The 19,395-nt window shown below is 41.4% G+C and overlaps 1 protein-coding gene across 6 annotated transcripts in view; it reads right to left on the bottom strand.

The window, feature by feature from the left end:
• Nucleotides 1–19,395, bottom strand: part of CADPS2 (calcium dependent secretion activator 2) — a 576,541-nt gene that overhangs the window by 103,047 nt on the left and 454,099 nt on the right. For 3 of the 6 annotated variants that reach the window (XM_054023205.1, XM_054023212.1, XM_054023195.1), the window contains one exon: nt 18,897–18,917. The exons of the other annotated variants lie outside the window; for them this stretch is intronic. In XM_054023205.1, the coding sequence (XP_053879180.1) occupies nt 18,897–18,917 (21 nt within the window). The remainder of the gene's footprint in view (nt 1–18,896; nt 18,918–19,395) is intronic. 6 annotated transcript variants of the gene reach the window in all.

Raw genomic sequence — 19,395 nt, 5'->3', positions numbered from 1 at the left:
CTGCTCTATATACTATACGCTGAAATGTAAGTACAATATTTACCGTATATACTCATTCATAAGCCAAATTTTTTTGGGAAGCACCAGAGACAGGGGTCGGCTTATGAACGGGTATAGAGAGGGAGAGGTGGGACACAGCCCCTCCCCCCAACAGAGGGGGCAAGGAGAGGCAGCACAGCCAGCAGAGCCAGAAGGGAAGAGGCGGGGCCAGAGTCTCTCCACTTCTGGCCATGCTGCTCTCCCCCCAGCCTCCGAAGCAGCCACGCCACTCGGCCCCGCCCCCCAGAGCAGGCTGTGGCTGTGCCGCCCGGGTGCCGGAGCATGCTGCGTCTGTGCCATCCAGCCCAGCCCGCTGGAACATGCTGCGGCTGCGCTGCCCAGCCTGCCGGAGCAGCTCCAACCAGGCCAGAGACATCCTCCCCTGGCCCTCCCCAGCTAAGGTGGAGGGGGTTGGGGGGTCTCGGGCTAGGAGTGGAGTCATGTCGGGGGTGGTCACAGGGGTTACTCCCGACACCCAGCTTCTCCCCCTCAAAAAATTTTCCCACCAGTTGCTGTCCTGGCCCGCCAGGGAAGCAGCTGGCATGCTGGGACACTTCGTTTACTTAGATTTACCTCCGTGCCTGTGGACGCTCAAGGTAAACAAACCATGTTGGCTCCCCGGTGGTTTATCCTGATGGCCTGGGAGCCAAAGTTTGCTGACCCCTGGAATTATAGGGTCAGCTTATGAACGGGTTATAAAAATTTTCCATTTTTACTTATCCATCTTGGGGGGGGGGGGGTCAGCTTAAAAACAAACTGGCTTATGATCGAGTATATACGGTATATTCCAATTGATTTATTTGATAATGATATGGTAAAAATAAGTAAGCAATTTTTCACTAAGTGTGCTGTGACACTTTTTTATGTTTATATCTGATTTTGTAAGTAAGTAGCTTTTAAGTGAGGTGAAACTTGGAACATGCAAGACAAATCAGACTCCTGAAAGGGGTACAGTCATCTGGAAAGGTTGAAAACCACTGTATTAGAAAACCAATAAGCCAATTTTTAAAGGTTTTTTCCCCAAGCAAAGGGAACACACCTCTTCATTTTTGATATGGGCCTTATTTGTACAATCAGCTGTTATTTGGAAGCTCCAATACGTCAGGAATATTGGAAAAATATTCTGCTCTTTGTTTGTGAATATTTATAACCATTGTAAAGCAACCAAACACAAAAATCACCACACAAAAAAATGGAAATCTGTTCTGTCAGTCTTCATTATGTTTCTTCTCCTCTCAAATGGTAAAGGTGTTTGTGAAGATACATTTACACTGCTCAGATTAACAACACACTGCAGGAAACAAGCTCCTGCAAGTCAGCAAGTATACCTGTTGACATCTTTTAGTAAACAAACAGCAAAAGCCATCAATCATCTGTTTTCTACTTCACTTTCTCACCAAAGAAAAAAGAAAGGCTTGGAAGTAATGGATGACATCTCAAGTATGTATTATCAGTGAGTCACAGATGGTATCAAGAAAACATCGGACATTGCTAACTGAGCTAAGTAAACTGACTAATCTCAAGGTTTTGAAATGAAAAGATGACTACTTCATAGATTCAGAGAGTTTACGGCCAGAAGGGACCATTAGATCATCTAGTGTGACTTCCTGTACATCACAGGTTTTTAAATTTCACCCAGTTACCCCTGTATTGAGCCCAAGATCTTACTTCTATTTCACTAAAGCATAACTTGTATTTAGTTAAAGCATATCTTCCTGAAAGGCATCGAGTTTTGATTTGAAGATATCAAATCAAAGACCCCACCAATTCCCTTAGCTGTGTCTCTGAGTGGTTAATCACCCTCACTGTTAAAAAACTGTGCCTAATTTCTAATTTGAATTTGTCTAGTGTCAGCTTCCAGTCATTAGTGCTTGTTATGTCTTTCTCTGCTAAATTAAAGAGCCATTTAGAACCTGGTATTTTCTTCCTATGAAGGCACTTTTCCAATGTAAACAAGTCACTACTAAAACTTCTTTTCGATAAGCTAAGTAGATTAAGTTCTTTAAGTCTCCCACTGAAAGGCATTTTCTCCAGCCTTCAAATAATTTTTGTGGCTCTATTCTGCCATCTCTCCAATTTTTCAACATCCTTTAAAAATGTGGACATCAGAACTGAACACAGGATTCTACTATTGGTTTCATCAATGTAATATACAGAGGTAAAAATGACTTGCCTAATCCTACTCACTATTCCCCCATTTCTACATCCAAGTATTGCACTGGGAACTCAGGTTGAGTGTTTCTTCCCACTATTACACCACTACCACTGTTTTCCATTTTGGATGTATGGGCTGCATTCTTTGTTCCTAGATGTATAACATGGCATTTGGCTGTTTAAAAACACATTTTGTTTGAACACACCCAGCTTACCAAGCAATCCAGATCACTCTGTATGACTGCCCTGCATGCATCATTATTTACCACACCACCAATCTGTGTGTCTGTCAGGCCCTGCTGGCCTTGAGCCTGAATTTGTGGGGGTCATAGAAGTCATTACACTCCAATCCTCCACCTGGCAGCTCACAGACAGGAGCTGGACCATGGCCCAGGAAGCCCAACTGGGACACAAGCCTCACTCGTATTCTCTGACTGGGAGAGCTCCAAGACTCCTTCTGGGGCCACACAGCCCTATTTCAGCCAGAAGAGGAAACAGGAAGCTATCTAAATAACTGGGCTCCACCCTGTCATGGACAGCAACACTGGGGTTTACCTGTTCCTGCATTCTGATCCTGACCTAGCCTGATTCTTGGTAGCTGCCTTCTGGTTCCTGCCCTCTGGTACTGTCACCTGATCTTGACATTCTGATACCCTGACTCTGCCTGCCTCCTGACACCTCTCTCTTGGTCCAGCCCGCCAATGGTCACTTGACTCTTATCTCCTGGCTTTCTGCCCTGATTCCTTGGCCCATGCCCAACGCTAGGCCACCCACACCACAGCCCCGACTGTCCTTTTTAAGGACCAAGTATGTATACTACTGGTCGGCACTATCCTCTGTTTGCCCATGAATCAGTTCACAATCACTGGTCCAGTGATTAATTCACCTTTTTCATCACAATGAGGTCCAAAATAGAAATTTCATTGTGTTGAGTGCAATACCTCCTGTGTTAGAAAATCATCTATAATTTTTAGAAACTCTAATGATGTTTTACTGCTGGTTGCATGAGACCTACAGTATATGTCTCCCAAACTGAAATCCTCAATAACAAAACAATTTTTCTTTCTTCCCAGGTAGTTCATCCTATTCATTTGATTTGGTGGTCTGTAACAGATGCTCCCAACCAGTACTCCCTCCTGGGCTTTGTTAGTTAGCATTCAAGATCCTATGGTTCTGAATTATCCATAACTCTAAAACAGGTAATGGTGTTTTCAATGTAGAGTTCCACCCTTGACCTCTTCTACCTGGCTCTCTCCCTTCTGAACAGGTTATAACCAGTGTTTTTAATATTCCAATCATGCAAATTGTCACGCTAGGTTTTAGTAACGTCAATTATATTAAGTTTCTTCTAATCAAGAAGAATCTCCAATTTCTCTTGCTTGTTACCCAGACTTCTAGTATTGGTATAGAAGTACATGAATCATTTCTTCTCTTCACATTCATTGTCAGATCCGTTCAATTTGTTTGTGACATGCACCCTCCCCTGCATTGTTAGACTCCCTCTTGGCTGCTCCACTTAGTCTTCACTGAGAAGTTTACCCCTATACCTGTGAGATGCAGGCCTCCCATTTGTACATCCCCGACTCCCACCTGGATGAAACCCAATGTTCCACAAAACCAAAATCTTCAACTTCACACCAGTGGCACAGCCAAGGGTTCATTTACAGTATTTTCTCCCTTCTCCTGGTTATGGGACCAGAAGGATCTCAGAGAGGATCACTTGGAATTTCCTCTTCTTCAGTTCCCTTTCAAAATCTCTGAAGTTTTCTATTCTCTCTGTAGGCCTAAGTGATGCTGAGTCATTGGTTTCAATGTGTATCATCACCTGTGGAAACTGGCCAGATACTTTCATAAACCCATCCATCCAGAGAGACTGTTGTTCTTGTGCCAGTTGCTGAATTCTCTGTCCATGTTTCTTAATGTGAAGTTGCTGATGACAATTGTTGGCCTTCCTAGGAAGGTTGAAGAACCTGTCTTGGTAGTTGATTGCTTCATACCACAAAGATGTCCATCAGGTATGTTGCCCATAGCTTTCTGTTCTGTTTCCCCAGAGACTGGTGCCCCCTGGTAGTCAACTTGCTCAGTATCTCATAATTTGATCCTTCTAGCCAGGTTGAATGCCTCCTGGCTCTCTTTTCCCTCTTGGTCACAAATTGCCAGTCCAATTCTTCAGTTTCTACTCTCTCCGGTTCTCCCATCAGCAGTCCTTCCCTTTGTGGCATTAGTGGCAATGATTTCAAAATATGATTGTCTAAGAAGTCTTTGTTTTCTTGGATGCTGTAGACTGAGGTGCTGAAACTTGTGCTTTCACAGCATGTATCTTCAGTGCTTAAAGTGATCTGAAAAAGATGTGTGGAGGGGCCATTCACTTTCTACAGAAATGAAAGTGACATCACATCTGCCTGACTCCCTCCTTCACATCAATTCTTGCTCCCACCAGGCCTTCATCAATTCTGTCTGTCCTCCCTCCCCCACACACTTGTCCTGCAAGCAGGTCTCAAAGGAACTCTGATTAGTAACCCAGGTGGAATTGCAGAAATTGTATTTGCTGGTTCTGTGACCCCTTTTGACCAGGTATTCTTTAAGTACTGTGTATCTTCTCCTTCAGTCTGGCTACCAATTAGCATTTTGTGCACCAGAACTTTCTTCTATCTTTGGGCAGAAAGGAAAATATAGCACATCTAAAGCAGGCCAGAGAAGTTTGTTTCTTGTCATTCACATCTGCTGCCTGGTGTAGGACAACACCTAAAATAAGACACTATGGTCCCTTCTATCAACTCCCTCAGAAAACCCCATTTGTAGCTCCTATGCACCAATTCAGGAGCTCACCTGGCAGCTAACAAATACCAAGCCTCACTACTCAGCTCAATCCCCTTGTTAATAGGGAGGGATTAACCATGTGCTCAGAAACTTCAAACACCAGGCCTGGTCACAGAGCCATGGGGGCCTTACTGAGACACTAACAAACAGACCTGTCTCGGCTAGCCTGTTCAGGGGCCCACAGCCTAGCCACACGACCTTCACGGAGAACAACCAGAAGCATGAAACACATAACTTGCCAAGTTCCTCTACTTCAAAACACAGGCTCTGCAGCTATGCCTTCCAAAATTCCCGTTTGCCACTTCTGCTTGCCTCTTCCAAGTAGTGCTCGCCTGCTTTATAGGCTTCTTCAAGATGATTTTCATGTGTGTGTATCACAACCACCTTATGTGAAGAAAATGCTTAGTTTATATCAGAAATTATTCAGTGAAAAAAATGTTATTTCAATCATTTGGAGGGCTGTTTTTGTCCATAAAACAGCCATGACGAAGATTATATTACACAATGTATCATTTTACATTATTTTCTCTCTTTTTTTTTTTTTTTTATGTTTTGCAGATGTATGTATCAGGATGTCATATAGGAGTGAAAAGTCTCAATGGATATGAACTCCATGGAATGCCACTAGATCAAAAGAGAAAGGAGCATGGTTCGTTGATTAAATCAGGGAACTGGGACTCACTCAGATAATACAGTGATAAGTGGCAATACAAAATCCTAAGATGGGTTCCTTTCTCCAGCGTTACCGGTGACTCATATTAGGCTGGGATGTGCCTACTTAAAAAGCAGTCTGTGTTTCAGGCAGCCCCTACCTCCACCTACTGTCCAAAAAATTATACCGTATTAAAAGGGGATATCTTAAGCTATGTGAATTTGTTTTTTCCTCTTATAGTTTTCAAAACAAAAAACTAGTGATGCCACATGGGGGGGTGAGGGGAGAAAAGGAAATATGAAAAAACTCAAATAGTGTTAAAATCAGTTTTATCTAATCTCGGACTGCAAGATATAAAACAATTGTATGTTTATTGCATGATGTCCCTACAGGGCAGAGTTAAGATTATTTTGGGAACCTTCGCTGTTTATTTCTTTCCATAAGTCAGTGGTATGTCCTCTCAAACTTAACTACATCTTCACATAGTTTTTTGTCTAGGAATGTCCTTAGTTTTTAGAAATTAATAAATATACCATCCACAAATACTAAACAATTCTAAACCCCAAAAATAACATTACCATGCAATATATCTAACAATTTTAATGACATGGATTCTCCATCTTAAATCTGTTTTTATAAATAACTTTTAAGGATAGAGTCACTGGTATATTAGAGCAGCACAAGGCAGCCAGAGCCCACTGTCCACTTAAGATGGGTTTACAGCTGCTTTGCATTGCCAGAGCAGCTGAAACAGACTGTTGAATCTGGTACGCAATTGACTCATTAGTTTAGAGAGCTGTGTTACTGAGACTGGAACTATGTGAAGGGCTCCCCTTGTGATTCTTCCTCAGTTCTCCTGGTTGTGTTGCATCAATGAACAGCAGAGCCTTTGAAACACTGATGCCCAAACTGTTATGCAGCCACAGAATCTTTATAAACCAGTGACAGCTAGGCCAAATCATCTATCAATGAGAACTCTTCACTCATGTGTTAAGTCTCTCTCTCAGAATCACTACAACCAACACAACTGTGCATGCACATGTAGGAAAGATGGCAATTGTTTGTGTTACCTCTGATGTCACAATGTCTGCATTTAAGAGTTACCCGAGCCTGTCTGTAGCCTATAGAATTAGACATCACAATCATTAATATCTTAGCTTAATCTCAGCCTAATTTCTTCAAATATAGTTTATTCAAAAGACTTCATTTAATTTTAACTATCTGGAAAGTCTGAAGTGTCTCTGTTATTTAATTGTTAAGATCATTTGGAACCAAGTAAAAACTGCTATAGATGCTGAATTTCTTAAAGGACCCAATTTTAAATTAGTTTTAACACAAACTAATTGATGGATTTTCTTGTACATTCTCAAAAAATTAATTCTGTACTGAAAGAGTAAGGACTATTCATCTAAGAAGGATACACTACATTTTTCTTACAAAACAAAGAAAAACGGAACTTAACCTTAACTATTGAGCTGTAACCAGTGACTCCATAACTATTACTTAGGAGTTAAATAGGTTTTGTAAATCAAGGATCTTAAAATATTCTATTAAAAACTTAATCATCATTAAAAGAACAGACTAACACGGCTGCTACTCTGAACCCTTAATTATCATTGTTTCTTTAGAGCCCAGCTCCTGGAGTCACATGCAAATCATGAGGATCTCAGCTCCCAATTAAAAAAAAGTTCCTAGGCCTCATGATTTTGAAGAAAAAACTGGAAGGTAAATAAAAAAAGAATACAAAATGTATAATTTTTAAAAATCCCATAATTTTAAGCTAATTTTGAATGCTTGAGGTTGGCAATACTGACACTACTGCTCTATAATTTTCTCCTTTTATAATTTAATTTATCTTCAAAAGGGAAAAAGAATTAAATGATTAGTTCTGGGTCAATCTTTTGTTCCACTGGTGGCTACAGAATATTTTACTTCAATGGAATAAATCCCTGTGTAAATAAACATAGAAAACATTAGATCCATATGAATAAGCTGAAGATCAGAGTGTTTTCTTATGTTCTCATTTGATTTTCATTTAGTTGCATAGTAATCAGAGTCCAACAACACGATGTTATGTGATTGTGCAGGTCACTGATTTTTCTTTTGTTCATTCAGTGAAATGAACATGCAGCGAGAGCTTTAAATCACCATGAAGCCCTCTCACCACATGCATAAGTGACTCTCTATTTGCCTCCTCAATTTCAATAATGTTTGTAGTGTTCTTGTTTTTCCTCAGATAGATCCTTGTGAGCTTTGAGGGCATTTACATGTTTCCCTTCCTTTAGAAAACTTGTTTCTAATGACATATTACCTGTGAATTTATTTCAAATTAAGCAGACACAGGCTGTTCCGTTACTGACCCACTATAGCATGGGGTTCACACTTACTTCAGACCTCAGCACTTTGACTGGCTGAAGGGTAATATGTGCATGATATATACGGTATGTTTTTGAACAGCTGCAAAGTCTATAGGAGCCTTTGGTATGATTTTCTTCTAGTTTATTCTCTTCAGGTTCTTATAACACATCCATCACAATGGTATCCGATTGGCAGATCCAATTTATATAATGAATAAAAGAACTAGACTTCATGGAAATCTCTGCAGTCTGATTGGCTCCTGCACCCTCAAGAAACATCCACATACCCACAACAAATATGGCCCCTTCAGCTTCCCAACCATTTGAAACTTAGTCCCACATCCTCAACCCTTGTAGCACTCATAAGAAAGGCTAAGCCTCCCCAACTCCCAATGGTGAGTAATTTATTTAAAAAATTAACTTTAAAAGCTCCTATCCAGCCTCTGAGTCAGAAAGAGGAGCTGTGGTTTAGGGGGTAGAGTCTATTACCTGTAATCTAGTCCTGTTTTAAATAACTTTATGGGCAAAAATATTCATTTCTGAGGAGGGAGAATAAATGGGGCAAGTGATGAATGGTTGCTTTATTATAAGTACAATGTAAATAAAACATTATTCATTGTGTGTGAGTGGGAACATCTTCTTCCTAAGCAGCATGGCGGTTGAAAGGGAGGAAAAAGGCAATGGAGAAGATCACATTTCCACACACTGTTCATTGGAGTGGGCTCCATGTTTATGAACTAGTACGGTAAACTCATCTAATACCTCAGACCTTAATCAAAAAGATATGTTTATTACTACACAGAGAATTTATATCAAGTTATATACCAAATATTACTGGTTATTAATATGACAATTCATAAAATTACCTCAGAAATATACATTTACATACAAAAAAGCTACATCAGAAGAATGTTTTTACGGTTGCAAAAAGTCAAGTACTCAAAAGTTAGGATAGGCCAGAATTAAAGCCGCTTGTACATAAACATGACATTTTCATGCGGATTGCAAAATGTGTGTTTGATCCCAGGACCATCTCTCAGCAAAATGTTAAGTCTCTGCTGCAAACCATGGAGGCATTAGAGCCCTTAAAATGGTTGGAAGAAAAAATGATAATGAGAAGTGTTAAAAATCCTTAATATGGAGGTTGCTGCTATTTTCACTGTAATATGGCAATTATATTGCCTGAACAGATTATCTACAGCTATGAGAATTTCAGCAGCCCATGCTGTAAAGAATGGCATATGGTATAAGTAAGTTCCATGGTATATTGGCTATTGTAAATGTTCATTTTTATTCAGACAGAGTTTTCTGTATAATCCAACAACATAGGAGAGCTAAGCAAAATGTCATCTAGACTGCAAACAAATCCTGTCTATGTAAATTCAGCTTACACCACATCTTCCATTAAAAAGACAAAACAAAACAAAAAAACAAAAACCTAACTATGGTCTTCTGGGAAAGCACTCTGAATTTAGTTCAATTGAGACACTATGGAAATGAGAGCACTTGGGGGTTAGACCTGGGAACCTGGCAACCACACTGCTGAGAACAGATTCTCACAACACAAAGAATTTGCATGTTCACCTCTGTATACCTTTTATTCAGGACACCTTTTCATTTCAAGATCCTATATACAAAATCTATTGCATAAGTTAAGAGGTCAGTGATAATCACTAAGAGGTAGTCTTCCCATGTCTTCAGCTACAATGTTATGGATAAATCCAATACACATTATAGGTCCAGTCATGTTTTCATTGAAGTGAACGGCAGTTTGGTCATTCACTACAATAGGAGCAGGCCCTATTTGTCTATCTAGAATTAAGATACGCAAGAACCATTAGTATTTGCATCTTTTTCAGGACCTTTTGTGATTTTCATTGGATAAAAGTGTTTCACGGGATCCAAAAGCTTTTTCCTCACAATGTATTTATTGTCATTTTACCCATTCCTGTGAATTGTCTGATTTATTTATAGCTACCCTTTTTGTAAAAAAGTGAATTTAATTATGCATTTAAATTATAAATATAACTGAAAAATAAAATATTGATCTTTCTAACATTGTGCATCACTCTTTTCTCACTCTTAGCAAAGGGCTTTATTCATATTCATTCCACAATATATTCACTTGCCAGTGCATCCAAAGAACAGATTCTCTATCCTCTAAGACTTAGCTGGATGATAATGGACTTATTTTAAAGTGTGCAAAAAAACCCAAAGTGAGGGATAAACACAAAAATAACAAAGAAAAAATGAAGAAATAAACACACCATATAATTTCAGTCAATTCCTGTACTATTCTCCATTCCCTCCGTTTCATTATTTTACATTGCTCATATCAATGGTTGCAGGAATAAGAAGTAAGAGCAGTACGTCTGTGGTGCACATAAGAAAATATGGCTTTAAAACAAACAATATATACCATAATGGTGTACAGCAAAGAGGAGTAAAACAAAGGCATAAGGATTCACTCTATAAACACATTCTAATCATATAACTACTATGTGTAACTTGTCACCACTGCTATTGTGCTGCAGGCTGCTCAGTACTTTTAATTATTAACTGCTTAAAAATACTATTTTTCTATATTCCTCACTTAAAATTAGAAATCAGTTGGTCAGTAATAACCGTACATATTTTTTATATATATTTTTATATATAGACATAAAGTTGCTGTTACAAAGAGGTAAGGAAATCTTTGTACGTGTGTGTACGTACAAACATACACATTATATGTTATAAAATATAATTATAAAATAGATGTATGTACAATATATAATGTACACACACACACACACACACGTCCTTACTTGTTTGTAACAACAACTTGAAGAAAAGATCTTGCATCTCCTGGGAACCCAAAATTTCCACAGAAGTCAATGGAAATTTTGGGCATGCCATGGATGTAGAACTGGCGTGTACAGTATAAAAATTGAAAGAATTTTAAAATCTAATTTAATTTTCACCATTTACAGTATGCTGTTTGTTTACTCACTACAGAAACCTCTACTCCCCAAGGGAAGGGAGAACTTCATAGCAGCTTTCTTCCTCACTCCATCACTAGCATCAAGAGGAAGCCCCAGCCAGAGTCATCTTCACACAGCCTTCCATCACCATCTGAGCCTTCTTCTCAAATGGAAAGTGACCTCATCCTGGGATCACCACCAAGGCAACCCCCACACTGTTGCTGATATAATTGATATTGCAGTGGTACCTCAAGGCTCCAAGGATCAAGGTTCTATTGTGCTAGGTACTGTACATATATGTAATAAAAAGTCACCAAAAGGCACATATGCACACAGAAAATGCCCTCACATACATCAGGCCACTAGTCAAACACACTAATGCTCCAACACTTCTCTTTCACAGGCCATATTGCCAACTCCCTGACCATAAGGCACCCAAGAGAGCTGCTATGCTGATGGAGAACAGGAACCTTCAAGAGAGTGGAACCTGAAGACCTCCTTCCCTCGCAAATTGCAGACACAACCATCTGCTGATGAATGTGAGATCAGCTGTCAATAAATCCAGCACTGAACATCCTCCGATTTTAGACAGAACACCCAAACTTGTCTGCATCACTGAGACATGATTTAATGACACTTCAAACATGTTCTAGTCCAGCTAATCCCAACAGGCTATTCAGTACAACACAAACTAAGATTGATTCCAGAACTAACCAAAACAAAAGGTACACGGTGGCTATACACATGCCCATTCCCGTACCATAACTCCCCTATCGTCCACACCTAAACCCCAGAAGCAGATGTCTGAAGGCCAGCACAGGGCGAGTGAGCTAGCATTCCTGAGGGGTGTGGCACAGCCCTTACCCATGCCAGTTTTCAGTGTGGATGGGGCTAAGCGGCGTGTAATGTGTCTCAAGTTTCAATAGTCCTCTATCCCCATTTCTAAAGTGCACTGAACACTTTTCTTCCTGACCCTTACCAAATCTATGAAGATTCCTCCCTCCCGTCAACAGTAGGAGCAAGCTGCACTGACCATATCAGAACAGATTTCCACTGCACTCTTTACAGATCATTACAGGTGAACATGAATCCTGCTCCAACAGCAGCCATCTGGCCCATAGACCACACACGGGTGCTGATCAACATGTAGTCAGAATACATCGTCCTCCACAACTTTGCCTGGAGTGGTGGAACACAGCTATATTGGGAAATTTCATGGAGGCTGGAGAAGTTGGGTATACAGTGGACTCTGGCCCAGTGCTGGGAACGCATCAAGCACGAGGCTCCTGTATAGGACAGCAAAAGACTCCAATGGTCGTACCAAGAGGGCTTGTCGCACACACCCCTTCTATGAAGAGCTTGATCTGGTGCTGTCAGAGGCTCCCAGTACAGAGCCTGAAGTGGCTCATGATTCCCTCCTGAACCCTGCTGACCTCAATGTCCAACACGATGCCGATGAGGGCCAGGGTGAGGAGGCAGCAGGGACCATGGAGAATGCCCTGAAGAGCCAAAGGATGAGAAGCATGTGATTCTGCACCTCTACCCACAGCAGCCAGTTGAGAAAGCCCCCTGACAAACCCAAGGAGGCCCCCAAAACACAGTAGCAACCGGAATCAAGACGGGTAAGTTACAATTCCCCCCCCCACCAATATCTCCTCTTGCTCTGGTGCTAAATTCCTGATTTTAAGATCCAGGGCATTTGAAGTACTGTGCACTTTTCCTCTCTGGGTAATATGTCGTGCATTGCTATGTTTCTGAGAGTTTGAACTGCAGTGCTGAAGCCATGGCATTGCCACCCCCATCCCCTTACCAGACTCCACTGACTTTCTCCCCTCTATCCTGCCCCTGCGCCGCTCAATCCCAAAATGGTCCGCAAGCAAGACAGCTATAAAGCAATGGTTTTATTGGTTTCCTATGAGCCACTATTATGCATTTGGCTGAAGCTATGTCTTAAAAACAGATTGTTAATGAAAAATCATTGTGCCCTGGTGTCTGTGCATTTCTCAGCCAGCAGTCAGGCAGTGATGGTGAGTGTCCACATGCACTGGGGGAAGAGAGGTGGAAGGCTAGAAAGGTCCAGGCTGGGGATGGGACAACTGCAGAAAACTTATAGTTGGTTGTCTAAAGTTAGTCCCAGTTGTCTTTGTCCCTTGGAGGATTACAGTTTCAGTGCCTCTCCCTTCCCCCAATATTACTGTCCCCTTACAAACAAGAGCCACATGCAATGGGAGAGTGAGGGTTGAGGTGGAGGGAGGCTTAAGTCCGGGAAGGGGAAGGGAACACTGGTTGTCTGAGGAAAAGTTACTCACAGCGATCCTTTCTCCCTTGGAAGATTACATAATTACCCATGTCCATCTATGGTGTTTGGCCCCTTGCCACACCAAGCCCTGCTGCACGAGTCAGGTGGGAGAGGAACCAGTTTGGCAGTTGGATAAACACAGTGTGGTGTCTCTTTGCAATAGAGAGGAGAGGGGCTTGTGCTGATCTCAAACTTCAGGGAACCAAATAAAGTTGGGATGTCTCTCTTTCTTTCTCTATTTCACTTAGACAGGCACAGGGGCAGGATTTTCAGGTGATGCTGAGGGTTGGAGGTAGGTGGACAGTGTTCATGGTTCATATCTCCCTTTGCATGTAAACTTCATATGCTAGATGAGAATAGAGTCTATTTCCAGTTTAATTGCCTCCCACTCCTGTAAGCATATTTCAGCAAATTTCTGGTGTGGCAGAACCTTCAGCTGGGTCTTGAAGTTAAATGGCAGTGCAAATCTGCTTGGTCCACCTTCACAGCTGCCCATTCAGCAATATATAGCAAGATGACCATTAGCAGAAACATCTCTGGCAATGACTGCTGGATCTCTTCTCAGGACTGGAAAGCCACCTCTCTTTGCTTTTCTTGTACCTTGAAAACTGCTATATTCTCCAAATGTTAGCCAGTCTTTAAAACAGAAATTGCTAGCTAATAACAGCCCCTGGAAGGAAATGTCCCCACCCCGCTCACACCCTCTTTGAGACTCTATGAAAATTTAACATTTTTAAAAATAGTAGTAAATGTATCTTACCATTAGTATACCCTGCTCCTTCCTCATAGGATGCAATCATTGCCTGATAACCAAGGATAGTCTAACAGTTGCATTCCTGGAATGCTGAAAAATATCAAAATTGAGGCCTTAGCAAAGTTATGTTATGCTGGGTTTTTTTTTCAGCTTCTTCCAAAGGAAAAAAAAAGCTTTCCTTCTCTTTAAACTGGCAGGGACTTCAGCTCCCACAAGGGACACAATTCCACTAGGAGGGCAGGAGCAGCACCCCAGAGACAGCAGAGGCAGACGGAGAAGGACCCTGGAAGAGTTGCTCAGAAGGATGGACAAGAGAAACTAGGCACAGTTTGAATTCCTCAGAGCATGGGAGAAGCAGACTCTTTAGCAGGAAGAGACACGGATGAACCAGTGTCTGGAGCAAGAGGCACCACAGAGAACAGGAGCATGCCCTAATGGAGATGCTCACAGAACTGGTGGCCAAAAGGGTTTGGGGCTCACCTGCTATCAGGGCCACTGCACTTGTCCAGGAACCACCGCCACTTTCTCCTCCTCCTCCAGGTGCTGCCCAGGGTGCTGTTGAGTCAGAGACCCTCTTTCAAGAAAAGTGACCACAAGGAGAACATGGAGCCTGCAGGACTCCCAAGATGTCTCCATCCACTGAGACACACAACCCCTCAAGAGAGACCACCTCCCTAGCATCCAGGAGAGGAATTATGAGCCTATAGGAGTCCCTGAACCTTGCCAAGTGCCCACCCCCCAAATCCCACACAAGGGAACAAAACCTTTACAAAGCTATGTAGTTCCACAAGTATCTGTCAATGTTCCCTCATGTGCATTTCCAGCAGCTGTACAACGTGTGACGATGTCCCTTGGCACAGGCAAATGTCATCCTCTGCCTCTCTGCTGTTTCAAGATGTGGGCACATATGTCATCCCGGATTTTCCTTGCTGGCTGGGAGCCAAAACCACCATGTATGTGGGTGAGATCCGACTGCCTATACAGAGTTTGTAATCCAGACTCATCCTGAGCATACTCAGAATGGAAGCACTCCCCTTTACCCTCACAAATGTTATGGCGTGCACAGCAAGCGACAATTATATAAGCAGGATTTGCCAAACTGGCATCCAGATGGGTATATAGGCATCGCCAACAAGATTTCAGCCTACCATATGCATATTCCATGACCATTCTTCAACCACTGAGCTTGTAACTGAATATCTTTTTCCAGAGTCACTGATGTCAGGGTATGGTTTCGTGAGCCAAGTTAGAAGTAGGTATGCAGGGTCCCTCAAAATAACAGTGGGCACAGACAAACCGTGCAGAACAATATAAAGTCCCTTCTTTCCTTTTTGAAGTACAATCCTAATCTCCTCAGCACCTTGGTATCACGAACCTTTCCAGTGTTTCCTATGTTGGTATCCATGAATCTGCCTCTGTGGTCCACCAAGCCTTGCAAAATGAGTGAATAGTAACTTTTTTGGTTCACATACTCACTTGCCCCTTGTGGTGGGCAAATTACTGGGATGTGGGTGCCACCAATGTTCCACACAGTTTGGAAACTTCATATTCTCAAACCCAGCTATTATTTCTGGAACTTTTTTTATGGTAACCATCCCTGGCTAGATCACAGTGCTAATTGCCTTGCAAACATGAAAAACCACAACCCCAATGATGGATTTTCCTACCCCAAAGTGGTTTGCAATGGACCCACAGATGTCTGGTGTTGCCAGCTTCCACCAGGCAATAGCCACCCACTTCTGGACCGGCATGGCTTTTCTGAATCGAGTGTTCTGGTGCTGGAGGTTTGGTGCAAGTGCTTCACATAGTTCCATGAAAATCTGCTTCCTCACTGGGAAGTTTTGAAGCCACTGCTGGTCATCCCAGGTTTCCAAAACAATATGACTCCACCACACGGTGCTGCTTCTTCTGAATCAGAAACGACAGTAGACCCAAAGGTACAATATGGTAATACCAGCATTCACTATAGCTACACCATGTAAGCTGAATAAATTGTCATTGACTCTCAAGGTCAGCCATCTTTGACTTGTCAGAAAGTTCTGCCCAAATTCCATCCAATACCTCACCAAGTGCCTACTCTACTGCATAACTATTTGTCCCACAATACAGAGCAGGAGCAGAACCAAATCATCATGCCATTGTTGCATATCTTCCACCCAGTTTGGCAGGGAATAACAGTGAGGGGCAACGTGATCAGGAACTGCCATCAGCAAATGTGTGACGGCAGGGGACAGTACCAACAGCACACAGTAAAGCGGTTCCTAGAGTGTCTCTCTCTGAGACACAAAACTCTAGGATACTGCCCAAAATGGTAGTGCTAATGTCATATTGTCAGGAATGAGGACCTGCAGATGCACTTGCCTAGTTGTCAGGCAGCCAATAAGCACTGCTAGGCTACAGCACAACCACCTGATTGGCTAAGGCAGTCAGTTAGCTTGTTCTTAAGCCCAACAGCTGCAGAGGATGAGTGGCTGCTCAACGCACATGCCAGCAGATTCTCTGCCTCCCTGTGCTCACACCAAGCCCTGCTCCTGCCTTGCTCCTGCACTCATCCAGCCTCATTTCAGCCTAGATCCTGCCCTGTCCCGGCCTTGTTCCAGTCCTGTCCCAACCTCGCTCCTGTCTGGGAACCAGCCCTGCTTCTGCCTTCCCTGACTCCAGGTAATCTGGTTCTGACCCTCAGCTCCAACTCTGTCTCAATCCTTGGCTTTGCCATTCAGACTCCAACCATTAGGCCTGACTCCTGCTCCGACCATTAGGCCCAACCACCTATAACCTGGTCTCTTGAGACATGTAACAGCAGCAGCAATGTGGACACATGTATACATGTGTACACAGTGTTATACCCACGTGCAGCACAGCATAATGTAGACACTTGGAATGGGTTTGGGAAGCATGTGTGAGCATGTACACGGTCCTGTACTTGAATACGTGCACCGGTGCAGACATAGTGAAAGACAAAGGGAGGCAAAACATCAGTCCTGTTTCGCTTCAGTCTCAGATGCCCCAATCCAGAAACAAAATTTGGTCTGCAAGGCAGAGAAACCTAAGACACCAAGAGGCTACAGTCCAGAGGAGGACTCTCCTGAGTTCCTAGAGGAACAGACAGACCCACTATTCATCATGCTGCCAGAATCCCCAAGATTAATCGTGCTTGGGGAAATTAGTGTCCACATAAATAGAACTACGATTACCATAGCATCTGTTCTTTGGTACGTCACGGTAGCCATATTTTCCTCATAGGCAAGCCCACACCCAATATTGGCAACCCTAAGTATTCAAAAAACCATGACTGAGGCCCCCAAAAATCATGAGTTCAGCTTACCATTTTTAATTTTTTTTAAAATACACATTTTGGGTTCTATTTCCCTTCTGGTGGTTTTGAGCCTTTATGGTTTGTATTTTCAAGCCTTTCTCTATAGCCGTGAGCACTAGAAATTTTACTTTATTTTTCCTTTTTTTAAATGAAAACTGGATTAGAAGAAAACTGCGTAACTCTAGGAGCTGGACCTTTTAGAAAAAATGCAGAATATACAAGATTCATGATAAAATCGCAAGAGTTGGCAGCACCATACTCCTACCCAGATATGCACTGAGCCTCATTTTTAGACTAGGAGTGAACACTGAAGATTTAACAAACATTTTTATTCCACCACTTTATCTAGGTAATAATCATGGCCTTTCTCCCTTCCCAATAGGAGAGTGACTGAGCAAGATTTGTGTTGCTAGTTCAAGTTCCTGGTCTTGATCTTAAAAGCCATCAATAGGTCAGGACCCTGGTATATCAGCAACCACATCTCCATCTGTGACCTCTCAAGACAGCTGCTCTCCTCCGTACCAATGCAGTTTACAAAGATCCGAATGAAATGTGAGACAGAAATAAGGCATCTTAGCTATTTTACTGAGAGCATTTGACGGTGGAACTAGCTTCGAAAGGAGATTAAGCTAATCCAATCTGACCATTTTTAGGGCATGCAGTGTGTGTGTGTGTGCGTGCGCGCGTGCGCATACACCAAACAAACAAACTGGGCAAAGCGGACAGCAGAAGACTCCATGGAGCACCCATTGGGGTGGTAATGGACACTGCAGAAAACACCACTATATAGAGAGTTCACATGGACCAATGAAAATAAGACAGTCAATTTCACTGTAGTTTTTAATAAATTTCACTTTCTGATTCTCATACATTAGAAGGATATTGTCATGTTTCAATTGCAAACAATGTAAGAGAATATTTTCCATTTAAACAATTTTTTGCCACTAATCTTTCCTCCTATTTCTTAAAGTTTTATTGGAAACAATTACATTTACATGGGGCCAAACATTAAGGTCCTTACTCAGGACATCTTCTATTACTTTCAATGGAGTAAAACCTGTGTAAAAACAGAGGGCCAAATTCAGGATTTAGCCCATTATGTTTCATAAAAGCTTATACTCAAAGAACCTAAAGTTTGGGTCTCAAGTAATTTGACAATGTCCCTTTAATTATAAATTTAGTCAATTAAAAAAACCCAAAGAAGCCATTAATTAATTCCTCTGTGTATATTTTTCAAATTAAACAAAATGGTCTGTTTGAAGAATGTGATGAAAATATTATCCTCTAAACTATGTCAAACTCCAGAAATTACAGAATTTTACAATTATCTAGATTGTTAATAAATAATACACATCATATGTATGTTTCACTATAGGCAAACAATGCACGGACTATACTACAAGCACAACTTTAATTGTAATATTTTATTGTGTTCTGGTCCAAATGCTGGGATTTTTAAAATAAATTAATAAACTAAATTAACTTAAATATAATACACTGAAAGCAATGGTACAATCATGCATACACACAAATAGTAATCACCTGGATCCTTCTCTGCTGTTGCTAAAGTGTAAGGAAAAAGAAATGAAGACACCATCAGAGAAAAACACAGTGCTTAATTTAACCGCATCAAAGCAGAACAAATATCAAATTAGGCATTTCAACACTCGTCTATTTAAAATTTTTGACCAACTTTTCTGTATGCATACAGAAAACTACATTTGTTGCTCTTCAAATAAAAACCTGACAACCACAAATCAGTTTAAGAAAAAAAGCAGGCACTGAAAATTTTGCTTTAAAATTCAATATCATTAAGCAATTCAAAAAATGAATTAATCACATGCTATTCATCCAAAAATAGATAACATTAATAATGATATTCTGAACAGACTTCCTTCTTTGGTAATGAAGAGATATGTGGGGAAAGGAGATAGAAAAATGGGGAAATGAAAGAGGATTAAAATAAGCTGAACTCATGTTGAAATTTTGATAATGGTATTTTCTATTTTCAGCATGTATTTAAATGTATAGTACATTTTCA

The sequence above is a fragment of the Malaclemys terrapin genome, chromosome 1, assembly GCF_027887155.1.
Source record: "Malaclemys terrapin pileata isolate rMalTer1 chromosome 1, rMalTer1.hap1, whole genome shotgun sequence".
NCBI classification, from domain to species: domain Eukaryota; kingdom Metazoa; phylum Chordata; order Testudines; family Emydidae; genus Malaclemys; species Malaclemys terrapin.
Note: the sequence above shows the minus strand (reverse complement) of the source record. Positions and strands in the feature narration are given on the sequence as shown.